At 41.3% G+C, this 21107-nt stretch overlaps 1 protein-coding gene across 6 annotated transcripts in view; it reads right to left on the bottom strand.

Moving 5' to 3' along the window:
- AIG1 (androgen induced 1) overlaps positions 1–21107 on the bottom strand; it is a 211172-nt gene that overhangs the window by 56114 nt on the left and 133951 nt on the right. For 4 of the 6 annotated variants that reach the window (XM_075924337.1, XM_025187614.2, XM_075924338.1 and 1 more), the window contains one exon: positions 57–172. The exons of the other annotated variants lie outside the window; for them this stretch is intronic. In XM_075924337.1, coding sequence (XP_075780452.1) covers positions 57–172 — 116 coding nt within the window. The remainder of the gene's footprint in view (positions 1–56; positions 173–21107) is intronic. 6 annotated transcript variants of the gene reach the window in all.

The following is a 21107-nucleotide window of genomic DNA, read 5'->3' as shown; positions in this document are numbered from 1 at the left end:
AAATTTAGCAGTACAACCCCCCAATACAATATGAACACAGCATGTACAGTCCTTACCATAATATATAGCCAACCGAGAAGGTACATATTGCAGCCAGTCCACAGCTCCTGCTGGGATACTGATGATGTGTTGTTCTCATCTCGATTAATATAAAGGGCAAAACTGTTGTATGCTAAGGAAAAAACAGAACGCAACAGGAGAAAACCAGGTGATACAAATGATTCTCACTGCATTTCAACACTTGTTCTACAACAAGAAATGTAAGAGCAAAGACTTCTCACAAGAAAAACAAAATTCAGAGATAATTTCTTTATAGATATAGCAAAACACAAAACTATATGCATGTAAAGCCAATCAAATTTAACCTCTGTTGCTTAAATTGGCCTCTTTCATGCTTACATGCTGAAGGCAGTGAAATAGTTTATTTTATTTTGTCTATGGGTGGTTGCGAAGAATTGTATTGTAATTAAGGGATAGGAACTAGATTGCACTCCCAATTTTGCTCTACAGTTGCTAAATAACCTTTGCCGCTTCACTTAGGCGAGACACATTCACTATTTTGGGAGGCCCAGCTTTCGACCCTGATGATTGAAAGCACAGAGCTCCTAGAACTCCAAGTGAATCAATGGAAACTGTAGGGCTACCTCTACATTGTACTCTCTTGCACAATAACATATGCAAATGAAGCGCGGTGATGAATATCGCTATATATCATTTGCATACTTAATGAGCCACCATTTTTGCATAAGGGAATACATGTTCTGATTTTCAATACATTAGTAATAAGCGGCAGAACGGCTCTTGCGCAAGAGGGTTTTTTTCATCGCTATGCCTCATTTACATTCGTTATTGTGCAAGAGAGTGCCTATGGCTACGTCTACACTGCAGGCTTTTTGCACAAGAACTGTTTTGTGCAAGAGTTCTTGCTCAAAAGGTCTTGCGCAACAGCGCATCCATACTGCCATGTGCTTTTGCGCAAGAGATGTGCTTTTGTGCAAGAGCGTCCATGGCAGTGTGGACGTGCTCTTGCACAAGAAAGCTCTGATGGCCATTTTACCCATAGGGGTTTCTTGCGCAAGAAACCCCTGTTGCCCATCCACACTGCCTTCTTACACAAGAGATCTTGTGCAAAGGGGCTTATTCTTCATGGGGAGAGGAATAACTCTTGTGCAAGAAGTCCTCTTTTCCGACGCTTTAATGTAAATTTACTTGGGCAAGAATGCGTGTGCAGTGTAGATGCTCTGTAAGTTTTTGCGCAAGAAGCAAAAAGCCGTCAGTGTAGACGTAGCTTAGGTGTTTAGCACATCTGAAATGGACCTAATGTGTCTCAACTTGAAGAACTAAAAATAGGGGGTAAAATAGGGATAAATTCCTTTCCTTATGAAGGTGGTGTGAGTCTCTACTTGCCTCTATAGGACCTTACAGATGACAGTCTATAGGACTTGTCCATGTTCAGAAGGGACAGACCTTCTTTTATCATTTCATCTTATGGTTTTCCTGTGCTGTACCTCCTAAAATGGTCGTGGCCAATTAATAGCAGCAGAGTGAAAAACAGTGTCTTCTCTCTATTGCCCAAACTATATATAATTTGATTCACAGATTGCAAAAAGTTAGTAGTCACGAAAATGTACATAAATGAGGAGTAAATATATCTCAAAGTAAGTTTTGGATTAAAATGTTCATTTCTGGCCATACAGCTCAGGCATAAGTGCTCTTTTTGGTGACTCCAGCAGCACACATTACATTGCAGACCTGCTGTGGATCTGTACACCAACCTCCTGCTAAATTCAAAGAGAGGGTTGCGGGTGTCAGGATGGCAGGAGCAGTCTAAATCATAAACCAGTTTCAATCCTTTCTTAATGCTGGCTCAGGAATGAGAAAAGAACATTATTGCTTACGGCCAAATGCTGTCATTAGATGTGCATGTGCAGCTCTCAATCATTGACTTCAGTGGAAGTCTCACATTAAGGTCTGAATTTGGAATTTAATAATTATACTGCAAACCGCTTAAAATGATACTAATATTATGATGGGAAGGGCAGAGATGCTAAACACATCTTTGTGAGGATGGCAGGCCTTAATGAGATAAAACAGAATAGTTTTTTTGTAGACTTGCTCTTTAACAACTGTAAAAAAAAATATTTAGATGGGAAAGACTAAAACAGAGGAAATATCTCTGGCTCACAGATGTAACATAATCTGGATTGGATAAGTGTTCTGATTTTCAATACACTAGTAATTAATGACTGGCATTTAGAGAATGTCAGGTGGATAGTATAGCAGTTAAGGGAGCTTTCAATTTCTTCATCTTTTAACAGCTTGTTCCACCCCCATCCCTTTAAACAATATAAATCAGCACCAAGGGAATGCATGCATGTTGTACATGTGGTCTATTATAGTGGCGCTCACTACTATCTTAAGGTCTATTAACTGTGCAAAACCTTCAGAGTGCACTGACAGGTGTTGGCACCAAACCAACCCTAGTATATTCATTTGGAGATTTCAGGTCTATATGTAAAACCCTTTAGATATGGCTCTGGTATCCAGCTCTATGTGCCTGGAAATAATGTGGTATAGCTGAAGCTGTGCAAAGAATTTCTCCCCATGCTCACTAACAGGCTTGCTGACGGGGAGTAGAAAAGGGGGCAGTTGTCCCAGGGCCCGGCAATTCAAAAGGGCCTGGAACTTCTGTCTGCTGTCACCAATCCTGAGGTAGAAGTAGCGGGGGGAGCCCTGGCCCCTTTAAATTGCTGCTGGAGCACCACACAGCATGCTCCAGGTGGCTCAGATGACTAGGGAAGGCAACACACCGTGCTCTGGGTGGCACTGAGGGCTGGCTGATCTGGCCCTGCCCTTTCCACTAAGGCTCCCTTCTGCGAGTGTGGTGCTGGTGCTGGCCCTCTCCCCCATCTTGCCTAGGGCCTGGCGAGGAAATAATCTATTTAGGAATCAGGGATCAATAAATATGCTAGCCTCCAATCTCCCCCTCCCCTTCCCCCTTGATACTGTGCAGGTTATCACTTCTTTCTGATTTGTTCACCAAGTCTTAGGGCTCCTGATTTCAATGTGGCACTTCAGAGCCCAAGTTACAGACCAAGACTCCATTGTGTTGGGTGCTGTATAGAAACAACAAAAGTACAGTCCCTACTCCCAAAAAGCTAAGAATAAGAGTGACAACTGTCTATGTGGACTCATGGGAGAGTCCAAGGAAATGAGACAATATCTTTCAGAATGATAGGTTGTAATGTCCGCACATTAGCAGCCTAAGGGTACATCTACACTACACCCTTAGCTTGAAAAAATAAGCGTAGCTTATTTCAAGTTAATTTTGAAATAGCTTATTCTGAAATTTGGCACTGCCTACACAGTGTCAAATTTTGAAATAACCCGCTATTCCGAAACGTCCCTTTAATCCTTGTGGAACAAGGTTTACAGGGATGTCAGAATAGCACTCCTGTTATTGTGAAAGCTAATTTGAAATAATGGCCGCGCTGTCAAGACATGGAAAACGCTATTTCGGGATACCGGAAGTATTCCAGAATAGTGCTGCTGTCTAGACCCTCCCTAACTGTTGTCAAGTTTTGTCACAGCAAAGCGGAGTTTTAAGGAGGGGTCTGAAGGTGAATCATGAGGTAGTTTTATGGCTGTTTATGGGATCATCTCTCAAGCATGAGGGACAGCATGGGAGAAAACACTTTCCCCATTTTATCAAAGATTAGTTTTTCTTGACCCCAGGTAATAACAGTCTTACATACCTCAGGGGTACTCAACTTTTTCTTTCTGAGCCTCTCCCCTCCCCCTTGCCAACATGCTGTAGAATCTTCATGGCTCACCTGTACCACAACTGTTTTTTTCCATCAAAGCCACATCAAAACCAGGGCCTGGATTATGAAGCAAAGCAACTGCCCAGATCCTCACACCACAAAAGATAAGTTGCTCAGGCTTCGGCTTCAGCCCTGGGCACTGGGGCTCAGAGTTCTAGGCTGCAATCCAGTGTGACAGGATTTCAGCCATTTGCTTTGGGCCCTAGAAAGTCTAGTGCTGCTTGGCAGACACCCTGAAACCTGTGTGCAAGTCTTCCCTACTCCTGGAAGTCTGGGACTCCTGGCTGGGAACTACTGACATTTAGGAAGGCCAAATCAAACTGAATTTTAACTCTGGGCCTTAGCCAAGAGACATAGGTTCGCACTACATTAGTTTAATAACTGTCACATGGTAGGTGTCATTATTCCCCAATTCCAGTGGCTACTGTTTCAAGTCCTCACAATGGTTCTTAACGTTGAGGTACACAAATGGAAAAGGTCAGGGGAACTTCACTGTATTCCTTGCACAGATACATATAGCTCTGCAGCTCATCTGTGCCTTAAGCCAGCTCTCATTTTCACTCCACTCTTTGGGTATGTCTACACAGAAGGGAAAAACCCATTGGCCTGTGTCAGGCAACTCAGGCTTGCGGGGCTCTGGCTGCGTGGCTGTTTCCTTGGTGTGTAGACTTCTGGGCTCAGAACCCAGAATACGGCCTACGACACACTTAGGTGGGAGGGTCCCAGAGCTCAGGCTCTAACCCACATCCAGAAGTCTGTGCTGCAATGAAACAGTCCTGCAACCAGAGTCGGCTGGTGCAGGCCAGCCCTAGGTTTTTCTTTGCTTAGTAGGCAAACCCATTGAATCACTGCACTAATGCTCTATCAATTTAAATCTTCAGAGGGGCAGCCGAGTTAGTCTGTAACAGGAAAAACTTAAAAAACAACCAATAGTCTAGTAGCACCTTAAAGACTAACAAAACATGTAGATGGAATCATGAGCTTTCGTGGGCACAGCTGTCATCTGAAGCCAATTTAAATCGTATGGCTCTCACCCTTCTACACTGCGCTGCACCTCTGTTCCCATCTCTTCCTATTCCCCTTCTTGCTCTGCTGCTGCCTGCCTCTTTGTTCCATTCTGTATGCTTCTCCCATGCTGCCCCTCCTGGCTGTGACCATCTCACACCTTGAGAGACAGGCAATCTTCCTGATCTTCATGCAAATCAGTCTTTAAAACACACTTCAGCTAAGCCTAAGCTAAAGTATTGTGGTTCACACCTTAAAAAAAAAAAAAAAAAAGCAGTGCTAACTACTCTGGACGTTAATGTGTTTGTACTATTTCACATTTCTCTTTCACTCTTGTTTTAATTGAGTGGGGACTGTAAGTGATGGAGAGGAGAGGAATGGAAAACATGGGGCCTCAAGGAAGGGGTGGGGTAGAGATGGGGAAGAGATGGGGTAGATCTCGGCTTGCCCTGATATTTAAAAAGTTATCTTGGGTGTAAAAAGGTTGGAGACAACTGCTCTACTGGATTCAGAGGGAGACCGAGTTGTACTAAGACATATGCTCAAAAGACCTGTCAAAAGGGTATTTTTAAAAAATATCTCCCATTCCCTGCATGAGATTTGGAGAGAGAGAGACAGAGAAAGAGAAAGAGAGAGAGAGAGAGAGATAGTGTATATGTGTATTTATATGACTCTAGTGAAATTTTAGACTGAAAAATCATATTACAAATAGGCACATCTGTACTGCCAGCCCAACCAACTTAGATTTGATGTACTGTACTTCCCATTTCTAATTTTATACTGCAACAGATATTCAGAAGAAATGCGTTATGCAAATCAAACACATTATGAATGAGTCTGTAATAGTCTTATTATTTAAAAAAAATACTCCGGTATTGAAAGTCTGATTATGTTTTTTGTCTTCCACCCAGTAAATACTGCTTCAACACTATTTTCATCAGCACCGTACTTAACTCCCTCCCTCCCCAATTATGTTTTAAAATAAGTTTTAGGTGAATTATAAAAGGTAGTAGCTGTATTATCAGACTCACATATTAACATCTTTTTTCTGCAGGGCAGGTACAGCACCTAAAGTGGCAATGGGAGAGGTAGCTGTGTTAGTCTGTTTCAGCAAAAACAACATGGATTCCAGTGACATTTTAAAGATTAAAAAATTTATTAGTGTACTAATACCCTAATAAATTTAAATGTGTTAGTCTTTAAAGTGCCACTGGACTCCTCGTTGTTTTGCTTAAATTGATAATGTAACATTCCTCACCAATTTGATCCAATCCTGACCTGAAATGATCATCTTGAGCCACCCGACTAGTGAGAAGTTGGTTTAGTCCCAACATGTAATTTGTGCCTCTGAGTTGCTCAAGAAGGGTGTCTAAGGGGTGACTACAATCCAATCACCCCCATGCAGCCTGAAGTCACTCTCCAGGCACCCTGAATCTCTTTTTCTCCTTGGACCCGTTAAAAACTCCAGATCAAAATCCTAAACTAATTAAAATGCTCCCATCTTCTGGACAGTGTTCCCTCTAACTTTTTATGTCTGTGTGTGTAATGAGTTTTGCTATGTTCACCAATATGGAGATGATGTGTAACACATCCCTTCCCTCTATTAGTGCACATAACAAAATGGATTCTGCATGTCGATGATCTGTGGCAAGGGTGGGACCGAATGTAGGAGGTAGCTCAGGATTGGGGGGAGGGGATGAGGGCTCTGGATGGGGGGTGCAGGCTCTGGAGTGGGGCTGAGGATGATGGGTTTGGGGTAGAGGATTGGGATGTAGTGGTGAAGGATATGGGTAGGGGTGCAGGATCTTGAATGTCGCTGGGGATGAGGGGTTTTGGATACAGGCTCTCCCCAGGAGATAGAGGGCTCCCCCCAGTCCTCTCTCATTGCAGCAGCTCCAAGCCAGGTAAGAGGTGCCTCTCTGTCAGCCTTGGCAGCTCCGGTGAGGCTGGGCTGGAGGAAGAGCACCTCTCTCCTGGCTATGTTATGTCCGTAATGCTTGGGATGGTGAGATGGGAACTTTGACAAGGCCCCTCTTCCTCAACTGCTGCACCTCCCTACTGGGGCTGGTACAAAGGTGCACTCCTCTGGGCCCAACAGCTCCCTGCTGTAGCCAGGGGAGAGGCACAGTCCTCCGGCTTCAACAACACCAGCAGGGAGCTTTTGCAAAGGGATCTCAAAAAACTGGGGGAACTAGGCAAGAAAATGGCAGATGAAGTTCAAAGTTGATAAGTACAAAGTAATGCATATTGGAAAATGTAATCCCAAGTCAGTGATCTAAATTAGATGTTACCACTCAAGAGAGAGATCATGAAAACAACGTGGATAGTTCTCTGAAAACATCTCAAACACCCGGTCGAAAAGAGGCTCTGGTGGCTCCACTAAGCACCACCAACCTGGCAGTTAAAAGTACACAGTCAGATGTGCGCAGGGCTTAAACAAGCTAGTCCCTATCTGTTCTAGCACCACACTGCATCCTGAAAGTGGCCAGCAGATCTGGTTTCTAGGTGGAACTGGCCAATGGGAAGAAGGCTTTTCCCAGTCTCTGCCATAGCTTTCCCCAACCCTTTATAGGAAAATCAATGTTCTCCATCAGGCCTCATCAAGGCTATTAAAACAACCCCGCTGGGTTGGAACAGTTCCTTCAGTTCTCAGAACTGGCTGGCCTCTGGCCTCCACATTGATACTGGCTGTAAGTTCTGAAGGTGTTTATTGTGATGTGGGCACCTGATCACCAGGACATGGCCTAAAGCCAACACCTGATTTCACATTAGTCACTAAAGAGCCATCAGAAGATAATTTTGTTTGTTTGTTTGTTTTGTTACGTAGGGTATGTCTACACTACCACCCTAGTTCGAATTAGGGTGGTAATGTAGGCAACCGGAGTTGCAAATGAAGCCTGGGATTTGAATTTCCCAGGCTTCATTTGCATAAAGCCGGGCGCCGCCATTTTTAAATGTCCGCTAGTGCGGACTCCTTGCCGTGCGGCTACACGCGGCACAGACTAGGTAGTTCGGACTAGGCTTCCTAGTCCGAACTACCGTTACTCCTCGTTTCACTAGGAAGCCTAGTCCGAACTACCTAGTCCCTGCCGCGTGTAGCCGCGCGGCACGGAGTCCGCACTAGCGGACATTTAAAAATGGCGGCGCCTGGCTTTATGCAAATGAAGCCCGGGAAATTCAAATCCCGGGCTTCATTTGCAACTCCGGTTGCCTACATTACCACCCTAGTTCGAACTAGGGTGGTAGTGTAGACATACCCTGAACTCAGGCTAGATTCAAAACTAAAGATCTAAAGATGAAAAATTGTTTTAGTTCAGTGGAAATCCCATGAGCCATCTTGTCTTGGTAGGAAAAGGGTTTAATTATGACAGGTATATAGCCGAGGCTTAATAATTAGTAAAAGTCAACAAATGGATGAAAAAAGGCAGTTTATGGCTTTGATATCAGAAATAAATCTTTTGTAACAACAGACTGTGAAGGTCTGAAGTATTGGCTTCTCCACAGAATAATAAGCTTGAATGATTCTACAGGAATTAATGAGTAATTATGTCTCTGTCCTTTGACGATAGAGTGTAGGTATCCATGGATACTATATACACCTATAAAGAACTGCAGTGCTTCATTAGCAGTAAGGGATGCAGCAGACCAACAGAAGTGCAGGAAACAGAATGTTATGGAATATCGTGAGAGGCCAGCATAACATGCTGTGGCTCTAGTGATAATGTGGCAGCAGCCTGGTCTTGGCCTGCATTCCTGAGCCCCCAGTATCCCTCCTGAAACCTGACCTTCCCGTCTTCAGTTCCAGTTATCATATTACAGGCAGTATTTCTATATATACAACAGACACTTCCATGATTAATCAGAACATTTGTTCTAAAGCATTTCACTTATGAAAGTGAGACTTAGGCAAATCATTAGACTAAGATGACAGCACACGGTCTAAACCAAGCATGGGCAAATACCCGCCTGCAGGCTGGATCTGGTCGGCCTGGATTAGCCCCTGGAGGGTGTCCCATACCACCGTAGTTACCTGCGCCTCTGTGGATCACAGCTTCCATTGGCCGTGGATCGCCGTTCCCTCCCCATAGGAGCTGCGATCCCCTGTACCTGTGGATAAATATAGCGGCAGCAGCCCACCAGGGGCTAACCCTGGCGAACCGCTGCTGTTTTATTGTCCATCCCTTGTCTAAACTTACCACTTTGGGCTGTGATCCCACAAGATACAATACTGATCCAGCGCAGTACTTGAATGGGAGACTTCTATGGGTATTTCTTTGCTATGGCTGGGAGTGAGTCTCCAAGCAGTAGTAGAAGGACTTGCACTGGTGGGACTCAAATTACGATGCTAAAAATAGCAATGTGAATGTTCTGAACTAGGGTCTCAAGCCCAGCTTAGCTCAAGAGCCCAAAGTCCGGCCTGAGCTGAAATATCCACATTGCTAGCACAAGTTTGTTTTCCCAGACTAGGAGACTCATGCAGTATAGCCATACCAGATACTGAATAATGCTCCAGAATGGTATTAATAAGGGATGCCAAAGGGATTGACTTTTGAATAAGAAACACTTCCAAGATCCTGATCACGTAGGGTAATTGAAAATATAATCTCATGATACATTTTGTAAGGGCACGAGAACTCCTGGGGTGTTAACTTCTCTTATGGGCATCCTATTGTCTATTAACAGGGCTTAATGTCTCCCTCTGAAGCATTTGGTACTTCTGAGAGATAGGTTATTGGACCAGATGGACTATTGGTCAGTGTGTGGCAATTCCTGTATTCCTAACCTCAGTGTCCTGACCAAATTCCAATAATATTTTGCTTTTCTAAATGTCTTTCTACCCTTTCAATCAGATATTATCCTTCTCTTTCTGTTCTAAATTCAAATGTAGTTGTGTGCTGTTAAACAGCTGCTGCATTTCAGAGTGGGTGAAGCACTCCACGTACCTCCCTCCCCTACTTCCCACGAGCATATAAAACATTTTGAGATTAAAGGTGTTACAGAAATGAAAAAAAATTAGCAAAATAACCTACATACTTTCTTCTACTAAATTTAAAATCTCTGCCTGTGTGTTCACCTTAGCAACACATATCTAAAAATTGCCACAATAGCAGGCAGCCACACTTGTAGAATAGCAGCTGTACTAATGATGCCTCCATGTTCTGTTCTTGGGGTAAAATGGAGAACTAGATAGCTATCTGATAAAACAAGGGGCAGTGTTATATTTTTTGAGAGCTGCAATCGTGGATTAGGGAATATTTGTGTCATTTGAAGGATGGCATCTTCTACCAATGCAGCATAATCCACACAAAGAACAGCAGGATATCAGCAATGGGCATGTTATAAATTGGAATCCTTAAGTGAGTCTCAAACTTTACTAGATTGAGTGCTGGCAGCACTTTCCCTTTTACCAATGAGAAATTGATGCACAGGATGCACTCTAAGGCAGCTCATTAATTATTATTGTACAGTTTAAGAGAGGAAGAAGTATTATGTGATCTAAACAAAGACCCATACTATCCGATGCCACAAGAGCCAGAGAAAACAATTTTCAATCAATATGTGAGTGTAATGCTCTTTGAAAAAAATTAACACTTTCTTTTGTGTTGTTATATAGACAGAACATTGTACATTTGAATTAACTGGCTTTGTACAGTAAGCCTTTTCACTTTACCCATTGTTGACAGGCTCACCCTCCTTCCTTCTGATAAACACAATAGATACTGTAATTAAAACAGCAATAGTGGTCCATTTTCACCATATTCCTGGATGGATTAGTGAGTGTTATTTAGGTATAGTTATTTATAGCTTTTCCAAAATCCCAATCACTGCTGTAATTGAACACTTCAAAAATATGAATAAACTTAGCTTCATAATATTGTAATAAGGAATGGAAAGGAAGTACTATAATTCCCATTTTGCAGAAAAGGAACTGAGTGAGAGGGAAATTAAATTACTTGCCTAAAGTCACTAAGGAAGTCTGGGGCAGAGCTGAGCACAGACATCAAGACAGAGTTTACTCTAGTGCTTTAACCACAAGAATATTCTCTCTAATACAGAAGGGAGACAGGGTAACAAAAAAGTTGGCTAAAATCATTTCCAGATCATAATGTCTGTAGCTTTGAGCCACTCTGGACTTCTCTGCATCTCTCAGTTCCTTTGATCCACCGTCTGTCCTTGATCCTCCTCTATCAGTTTTTCCAGGCTGCTTTGATTACCTCTCTCAGCTATTCCACTCCCATTTTTTTAGCTCCTGCTGCTTCAAGCTGCTCTTTCAGCTACTGTCCTGTCAAGCCAAGGTACTCCCCTCCATTACCTAATCTCTGTTTCTAGGCATCTTCCAGTTGTCACAGCGCCTCTCTTTTCAGAATTAAGTGTTTCCTCGAGGTATTCATAGTACTCTATAATTGGGCCACTTAAAAAACTTTGTCACTAAGGCTTGAAACAAAGTGGAATGGAAGTTTATGTAGCAAAATCAGCAATTTTTTATGTTAGTGCAATATTTCCACACACACAAACCCCCAAATAAAACAAAATTTTACAAGAATTCTGCACCTTTGATTGAAACGGCAGTGCTACATAATATATGGTAATATGTCTATCCTTTTTACCCTTTTGACTGATACAAGAAATAATAAACCAAGCAAATAATTTACTCTACTTATTTCTCCAATAGCAAATCCTACTGCTTTCTTCCCTGAGACCAAAAAGTACCTGTGAACCATAATTTAACTTTCTACATCAAGTCAAAACATTCACAGAAAAAAAATGCACCAGCAGAATATCTGAACTTTGGAGAATGCCACTTGTTAATAAGTGCCATAATTAGTATTTAATGAGTGTTTTAATTCATGAACCTCTTGTCTACTAAATTTGAGATCAGTTGGATGTTTTTTTCATCCTCATACCTAATCTTCCAGTTTTGAAGTTGATATTCCTTTGTGAATTTCAGAGGGAGAGGAGCAAGTTGGATGTATCATAGAAACTCAGTACAACTGTCACTGTGCAGCAGCTCCAGCCAATCCATTGTAATAATACACACATTGTGTGACAATTCTCATGTGATTAATTGCAGAGATATGATAAATTGCTTTTAACATGCACTTCTGAATAACTTACCTGCACTCTACTCACTAAACTATCTGCACTGAGACTACTTCAAACCAGTGCCATTTTTTAAAAGATCTATCCAAAGAAACCAAACCAAACCACCCAAACACCATTTTCTCATTTCTTGCAATTTCCCTCCAAAATCACAGTCCCAGTGCATTTATACAGAATTATGCATACCATAAAGTCTTGGCATGACTGTTGGATGGTTACTTTGTGCAGAAATGAATGCCAACAGAATCTTTATACCATACTGCACTGTGATTTTTTACTATGCCACATTTCATGAAAATCTTTGTAAGTGTATTTTAGAGATAATTATAGACAATATTACTAATATGAAAATAGTTTTACTCTCCCTGAAAAGCAAGGCTCCCTGAGTAGCATGAGTCCAACTTTACAGGTTTCTAATAGAAAGAAAAATAACAACCAATACCTTTTGTAAACCACTTAAAGTCATCTAAAATATAGCCACTACAATCTACCATGGCTAGAACAAAGCCATTGAAACTTGGGGAAGGATATTTCTGGCTTTACAAAGCTGAAAAGCTTCTGTTTCTAGTTTGGAGATACTGGACTTTGAACCTGTGTCTGATCCAGGGCTGAACATTGTGTGTCCTGGGCCACAGTCCAGTGTAATTTTGGAGAAGAAGTTCTACATTTGGGAAAACAAGCAACACTTCTTGGAAGTCTCTTTAGAGGTGTTAGAAGTTGCTTAGAAATCTGGACACTTGGAAGTGAATACTGAGGAGATGGATTTACTGGACATTGTTCAGGTGAGATAGCCAAAGTTACATAGTTGTAATCTATCACATGGTTCTACAATTCATCATGTGGTTCAACTCTTAATCTCAAGGCTATTGCCACTATATATATATATAATGTGCTTATACATTACACACATAGGGTGAGTCTAGACTACAGGGTTTTGTTGACAAAAGTGGACTTTTGTAGACAAAACTATACCTGTGTCTACACTACCACCAAGTTCTGTAGACATAACGTCGACAGAACTCGGCAGTTTTGTTGACGATGGTAAACCTCATTCTACGAGGAATAATGCCTTTTGTCAACAGAGTTCTGTCGACAGAAGGCATTATTGCATCTACACTGCCCTTTGTGTCTACATTCTCATGTCAACAAAGCAGCTTGCTTTGTCAGAGCTGGATGTAGTCTAGAAGATCTTTGTCGACAGAAGGTTTGTCGACAGTATCTGTTGACAAAGCCTCTGTTGACAAAACCCTGTAGTCTAAATGTACCCATATATACTATAACAGACAGTTTTACATAAGCCTGGAAACCCTTTCTCTCTGAAATTACAAAAAGAAACATGAAAATATGAATTCAGTACCATGAATGTGCACAGCAATCCAATTTGTAATTTATGTTGCATGATGTGTATGGAACTATACATTTTAAATAGCCAGTATTCCACTGTGAGAGAGATACAGCAATGTGTTTTGTCATAAAATACACATTTCCAACACATTCTGCCTATTGTGTTTCAAGCTTCTTTACTTCAAAGAGCTAATAGCTTATATTCTAAATGCAATTATTGTAAATTATTTTAATTTGGCATTGTTTATGTTAAAATAAATGTTATTTTGATTGATCTGCAAAAGTCTACAAGCTGCAGTAAAGACAATTATGTCTGCCATAGGGACAGTATAGAAATCTATAACCTGAACCTTTAAAACCTGACTTGAACCATCAAGTTTGACTTATGAGACCAGTTACAAAACTGTTTTATACAAAAAGCATTAGGATAATGCTGGATCAAGCAGTTTTACCAAACATGCACTGGCATAATTAATCAAGAATATTTCAGAAATGGATTGCCTGCAAGAGATTATTGACTTCCTGTCACGACATGTTTTCCTTATGAGGTGCTATGATGCTATGTATCTGAGATGTTTTGGCATGTATTTTTCAGTGACTAAGCCTTGATCTCTCTTCCTGGATTTCTGCCATTGGTGCACTGACATCTGAAACTACTCATGTTTGACAGCCTCATGCATGAGCTATGTGGCTTCCAAGTTGGATGGGATTAGTACAGGAGGCTTTCTGAATACTTCAAATTTAATTGAAAGCAGATAAATACAAGGGTCTCAAGAGGGTAGCATACTTCTTACAAATGGCATCACACTAAATCACACACAATCATGTTTAAAATGAGAAAGATTTCAGGGTTAACCAGTGTAGTATGCTCAAGTAATCATTTGCATTTGTTTTAATATATATGAATAATTCTGATGACACATCTTCCTAAGATATGAATGTGCTGCATAAGTGGGTAGATGCCAAATACATGCTGGTGCACACATTTTCTGGGGAACATCATTTCTTATTGTGACTGGAAGATGTTTTGCTTTCCATCCAAACTTTTATTAAGGCATTATTAGATTTCTTTTGTTAACCACGTTGGCTGTATTATGATAGCTGAACACAAACTATTCTGTAGTGCAATCTTAAAGTCGTACAGTTACCATTAAAAATGTCAGAAAATATGAAAGATAAGGTTCCTGTAACAGCATAGATTCAGCCACATTATTTATTTTTATATATGTAATATTTTATTTTCCTGTTTTTCTTAATAAATGTGCAAATTAAGATATTTTGAACATATTTATGGATCAGTAACTGAAAGCCTGTCTCAAACAGGTGTAATTAGTAAATTCATGTGTATAAAAGGTCTCAAAATTGTAGAGCATATAAACATTGGATGGTAACATGCCACAAATTGCAGTGATGACCCAACATTCATGATACTCTGAACAAAAAGAGCTCTCAATCATTTTTGTAGCTCTTTCCAGCACTTCACACTGACCCAACAGACATTAGAGGCTGCAGAAGGCTAATTGTGGTTATTGCATGTTCTGTAGTGAGGAACTATATGTACCTGTATTTGGAGTTGTTGTGTCTACTTGGTGTTGGGTGGGTGGCTGTGTTGATTTGTGTCCAGAGGAATTGTGCTGGGAGAATCTGTGTTGGTCTGTGCAGGTGGCAGTGGGGTACCCGTATATGGCCACGGGACCAAGTAAATCACTATCAGTGCAGTGTCCGTCATACATACAATGAAATTGTTGCTCCAAAAATAGTTGTAGAATAAGGATAATGTTTGAGTTATTTTTGATATCTCAGTGGTCTAGAACTTTCGCCGTTGCATAGATTCATGCCTTACTGTATCTGGACACTGCACAAGTGCAATGTGTAAAGTCAAAACTTCTGAGCGTTTAAAAACAGAATGGTAACAGACTGCAAATTCCAGTGATTGCTGATCCTGCTGATAGTCTGCACAAAAAAAATAAAATTAAATTAACACACACACACACACACACACACACACACACACACACACACACACACACACACACACACCTCTCTCAACCATGTTAGTAACTGCTTCCATTCCTTCATACTGTCTCAACAGACATTTTTTAGGCTTCAGAATAACACAGAGTGTCATCAGTGGAATTATACAGATTGACTATTTGCGGGATAGAAAATGCCTAAATTACTATTGCTGAATGGAGCTTATCTTTTGCATTTCCTCTCTCTTTTTTTTTTTTTTTTTTTTAAGATTTCAACTGTGCATACATAATGGTGCTTTAATGTAGAGTATGAGCTTAATGCATTCTTTTGGTAGAACAAATACTGTTGATCTCTGATATCAGAAAGCCCACCTATCAGGATTGTGCAATATGGGAAGACCCAGCAATATAGTCCAAAAAGCTGTGTAAAAGGTGGGTTGTGGGTAAAAGCATTCTGAAAAGTGACCTCTAGCATTCACCGTACTTCTGACACACCTTTCACCTCAGAATCTTGAAGCATTTCATAAACAATTTTCATAACAGCTTTGTGAAGTAGATGGGGACACATAAAGATCATGGTTACATGTGCTAACCACTAGCCTATGCTCCCTTCCTATTAATGATTATGTTGTATATAAATGCTCATCTACCTTGGAAAAGATGGGAATATTGTGGGTAGCAAAAGACTGCCCAATGTCTAGAAAAAGTTCAACATTGTGTCCTGCGTTGTTGCTGTTAAAACAATCACAGTAATTATAAGGTACATCCCTTTCTTGTTTGATAAATCTAATCCTTTTTGGATAATCTCGGCTGCCTCTTATACAGTACTTTTTATTTGGCTACTGTCCTTCACATTAACAGTCTTTGGACAGTGTATGCCATATTATGGGACAAGCTAGCTTCCATTCCACACTAACTTTTCATATACTTAGCCCAATGAAAAAAAAATCAATAACCTAAGTGTAATTTTCTTCTCAGGTCTTTTTCAGCCCAAAGGAAAACTTTTAGCTTTGCACTCATGCACAAGATAAAGGTGGCAATTTATTAGTTTATTGAAAGGTGACTCTACTACTTCCCATATGGAGTGTCTCATGAGAGGCACAGAGACACAGTTGGAACCAATTACCACAAAACCAAATCAAACCAGTATCCCAGGCAGATTGGACTGGCACCCAGGACTGAAAGAGACCCCAGCCATCCCACAATCCTTACTGGATCATCAGTGACAGCCACCTAATAAGTGGCTGCATATTTTTTATTAATACTTAAAGAGCTTTATATGAACTTTTCATTTTTATTGTGCTGTCTAGAAATATTAATTAATCCTCACATCACCCCTGTGAGATAGGAAAATACTAACAACTGCATTTCACCAGTGAAGAAACAGAGAGAGATACACAAGCAACCTGCCTAAAGCCACAGAGGAAATCCATGTCTGAGCCAGGACTGGAATGCAGAAATTTTTAGTGCCTAGTGACTCCTCAGCCCACATCTTTTTGCCTTATTTGATGGGGCTGAATTCCAAAGTGTCAGTGTGAGGTCAACGACTTTGGGCTGAAAAAGAGGCTGAGAGCACTAACCATATCTAACAATGGAAAAAGGAGACAATTACATGTATAACATTCAGTAATAGGTTCCAAATCAAAACAGATTATCTGAAATGTTTTAATTAAATGTGTGTGCATCTGCCTATGTAAATGTCAGCATAGTCATGCAAGAGGAAATATAAGAAGACCAGAGGAATACTTTGGCCTTTCCCTGAGAAATAGATCCTTGCCAACTGCTTTTCTGATGAAAAACACCAAACAACTAAGACTTCATCTAATGGAAGCCTGAAGGGCGGATGTAGACAGGGTCTTTGGATCTAGTCCAGGAACTAGCAGAGTGCACAACGACCCACAAGGTTTGAATTCAGGGATCCATGAGGCTTCTTTTGCCAGGGAATTCTATGGTCTATCTTGGGAAATAGCAGAAGGTTAGCACTGGCAAACTAGGGAACCAGGCATGTCTCCGGCATTTCTGGGAGAGAGCTATTGTACTATCTCTAAATTAGTGGTGGGCAACCTGCAGCCCACGGGCCGTAGGCAGCCCATTTGGGGCTTTATATGTGGCCTGTGAGACATTTTGTTTACTGTTGCTCACATGCACGGTTGCCAGATTCTGCTGGTTTCCTTCCATGTGTGTTTTTAGCGGCATTATTACTGAAGTGACATGCACATAAAGCAAGGGCACTTGAAGTGAGAAGCATGCTGAATGCACACAATATAGACTGCGAGAGCCATCCATTCCTTCTGCATTCCCACCTCACTTTGCTAGATGCTATACAGACACCAAACAAAAAGATGGTGTGGCAGGGTCAGTCCCACTCCTGGGTCCCTGACCCCTGTTCAGCCCACTGTCCCACAGTCTAGAAGTCACAGTAATATGGCTTACTCGCCTTGGTTACAGTATAAAGATAAGACGTGAGACTGATGGATACAAGCAGATAGAAAGGGAAGTACATGGAAATGAGATAATATTGGTCAGCGTGACAGTTAATGGACCTGATACATTAGTGACCGGTGTGTTAAATTTTATTATAGGCATCACAGGCAAACGTGCATGGGCATGTCAAAGTGCAACAGCTCAACCAGCACACCAAGGACAGTTAGCAAAACTACTCTCTCCTAGGATGTTGTCTAGGATGGTTATGACAACCTTGTGGCCTAGAGATGAAGGAGGGCAACTCATGTAGACCACTCACGAGCCTCGGGTGCCAACTGCTGCTCTAAACTCTCCTTTTTAGGAAAAGTCACCAGACAGGGTGGCAACAACCACACATCAACACAAGTCAGCAAATGCTGGAAGTACAGACTCCTCTTAATCAGCCTTCACACAAGGTCACGGCATGGAGATGGGGCTAGCTGCATTAACGTGTGATCTCATTAGGGTGTGGATAGAATACAAACTTCAGTTGCTTACGTTACTCATTCTCTTCCTAGCTAGGTACTTGTGTTTCCCCCTCACCATAACATCCCTGCACCTTACAAACTTTTATGAATTCACCCTCCTAATACCCCTGCTAGTATGGTAATATCCCCATTTTACAGAGGAGGAACTCAGGAACAGAGATTAAGTTGTTGTGAAGGCCAAGACTGTAACAGGTTTCAAAAAAGAACTAGATAAGTTCATGGAGGATAGTTCCATCAACGGCTATTAGCTAGGATGGGCAGGAATGTCCTTAGCCTTTGACTGCCAGAAGATGGGAATAAGAGATAGGGAATGGATCACTTGATGATTGCCTGTTCTGTTTATTCCCTCTGGGGCACCTGGCACTGGCCACTGTTGGAAGACAGGATACTGAACTGCTAGATAGACCTTTGGTATGATCCAGTATGGCCATTCTTATGCTCTTAAGTAATGTGCACACAGTAAATCTGTGGAGGCATGTCTACACATGGGCTGTGTCTACACTGGCGCGATCTTGCGCAAAAGTGGCCGCCCTTGCGCAAAAACTTGCTGCCTGTCTACACTGGCTGCGTGTTCTTGTGCAAGTAAACTGACGTTCTACTGTATGAAATCAGGGCTTCTTGCACCAGAACTCTGATGCTCCCACTCAGAAATAAGCCCTTTTGTTCAACTGTTCTTGAGAAAGAGGCCAGCGTAGACGGGCAACATGAATTTCTTGTGCAAGAAAACCCAATGGTTAAAATGGCCATCAGAGCTTTCTTGCACAAGAGAGCGTTTACACTGGCATGGATGTTCTTGTACAAAAGCACATCTCTTGCGCAAAAGCACATGCACAGTGTAGACGTTCTCTTCTGGAAGAGTTTTTGCAGAAGAACTCTTCCACAAAAGAGTTCTTGCGCAAGAACCTGCCAGTGTAGAAGGAGCCTAGGGCTATGTCTACACTGCAGAGTTTTTGTGCAAAAACAGCTGATTTGCACAAAAACTTGTGGCGCGTCCACACTACAAGCCCATTCTTGTGCAAGAAAAAGTACAGCAAAGCTTAAGAACACAGGGCTTTTTGCACAAGAGTTATTCCTCTCCCCATGAGGAATAAGCCTTTTTGTGCAAGAGCTCTTGTGCAAAAAGGCATGTGTAGACAGGCAACAAGGGTTTCTTGCGCAAGAAACCCCTATGGCTAAAATGGCTATCAGAGCTTTCTTGCACAAGAGAGTGTCCACACTGCCGTGGATGCTCTTGCGCAAAAGCACATCTCTTGCGCGCAAGGTGCTTCTTACATGACATGATGGAGGGAATGACACTGCACCACAAAGATTTCCATAATTTCACTTATGAACCAGAGAGTGGAGGTGGTTGGCATCTACATCACTGCTTCTGCAATATCTATGAAACCACTTAGAGGCTGTCAGGGCTGTTCCCCACTCTGGCACTCCGAGTGCAGAAGATGGTGGCCCACAAAGAGCTCAAACCCCCCCCTCCCAAAAACCTTTGCCTCTACCGGTTACCAAAAACTTCCCCCCAGAATCACAATACACAGATTTTGGGGCATAACTGCCACCATCAAGTAATTTTTTTATCCTTAAAATTGGGGGTGAACAATGAACCGGGGGGGGGGGGGAAGTATTCCAAGCTCTTTTGCTCCAAAAGATCTTGAAAAAAGACAAGCTGCAGTCTCTGTCGAAGGCATGCAGATACACACAGACAGACCTTCCAGGACACAAGAATCAAATCATCACCTTAAAAAAGTGATTTTTTTAGTACAAAACAAAAAGATAAACTTGATAAAGCATACTTGGTTGCTAGATGTTATACAGCGACTAAGGAAAACAAATTAAAACAGAGAAAAGTCTCTGGGCACAGTGCTAGATGGTTAATGGGAAGAGGAGCCATAGATTCACACAGAGAAGTTCAAAACAAACCATAAAATAAAGAAAAATTACCCTGAACACGACTAGATTCACTTTTCCTTTTACTTAATTCCAATTTTCTCTTTGTTCAGTCCACTCCCATGCCCCAAATTCCTTGGAGACATGGTAGTCCTCCCTGGGTTTAAATCATTCTGTCTCTCTCTGGTTTTTTTCTCTCCCACATAAAGAAAGCAGAAAAGGAATCTATATCCAATTCAAACGTCAACACTCTATCTCGATTAGTTCTCACAGCCCCGTGGCCAACACCTCCGCTACCTAACTGAGTTTAACCCCTTAATCACCGGGTGCTGGTCAGCAATTCTCCTGTCTATTACAGAAGCTGTGACCAGAGTTGCTCAAAACTTATCAGTTGTCTTTCATGGGAAATATTGACAACCCCCCCCCCCGCGCAAAAAAAACCCCACATAAAAATACTGTATTGAACTGCTAAAACTGAAACATGTTGTTATTAAGTTTTTGGAAGGCGGAGGGTGGAGGGAAGGGAAAACAGGGAGGTTTCCAGTAAATTTTCATTCAGTTCCGGAAAATTGTAGTTCTTTTGTTGTTTTTGTTATTGAAAAAAGTTTCAAAAACCTGAAAATGTTTTTTTATTTTCAATTTCCCATGAAAAATAGGAAAAGTACAAAAGAAACAAATTTTAAAAAATTGTTTCTTATCAAATATCATATTTCATTTAAAAAACGGTAATGATGAAAAATTGGTAAGAGGAGGAGAGCACAGAAATTCTTGGACAGCATTCATTTTGTTGAATTCAGTGACAAAAAGGGAGAGGGAGAGAAAGGAAGGGAGAAGACAAATAGCTGGAAAACACAACAACAACAAAAGAAAAATGTGAAATTCCAGAAGCTTTTTTTGATGGAAAAATAAAAAAATACATTTAAAAACTCATCCCTTATACTTTTAAAGAGAGATTTTTTATGTAAAAATATTAATTGGAAAATAGATGTAAGTGAAACATTTTGACTAGCTACATAAGTACCTTTCCT

The sequence above is a fragment of the Pelodiscus sinensis genome, chromosome 3 (genome assembly GCF_049634645.1).
Source record: "Pelodiscus sinensis isolate JC-2024 chromosome 3, ASM4963464v1, whole genome shotgun sequence".
Classification (NCBI taxonomy): domain Eukaryota; kingdom Metazoa; phylum Chordata; order Testudines; family Trionychidae; genus Pelodiscus; species Pelodiscus sinensis.
This window is presented reverse-complemented; position numbering and strand designations above follow the sequence as displayed.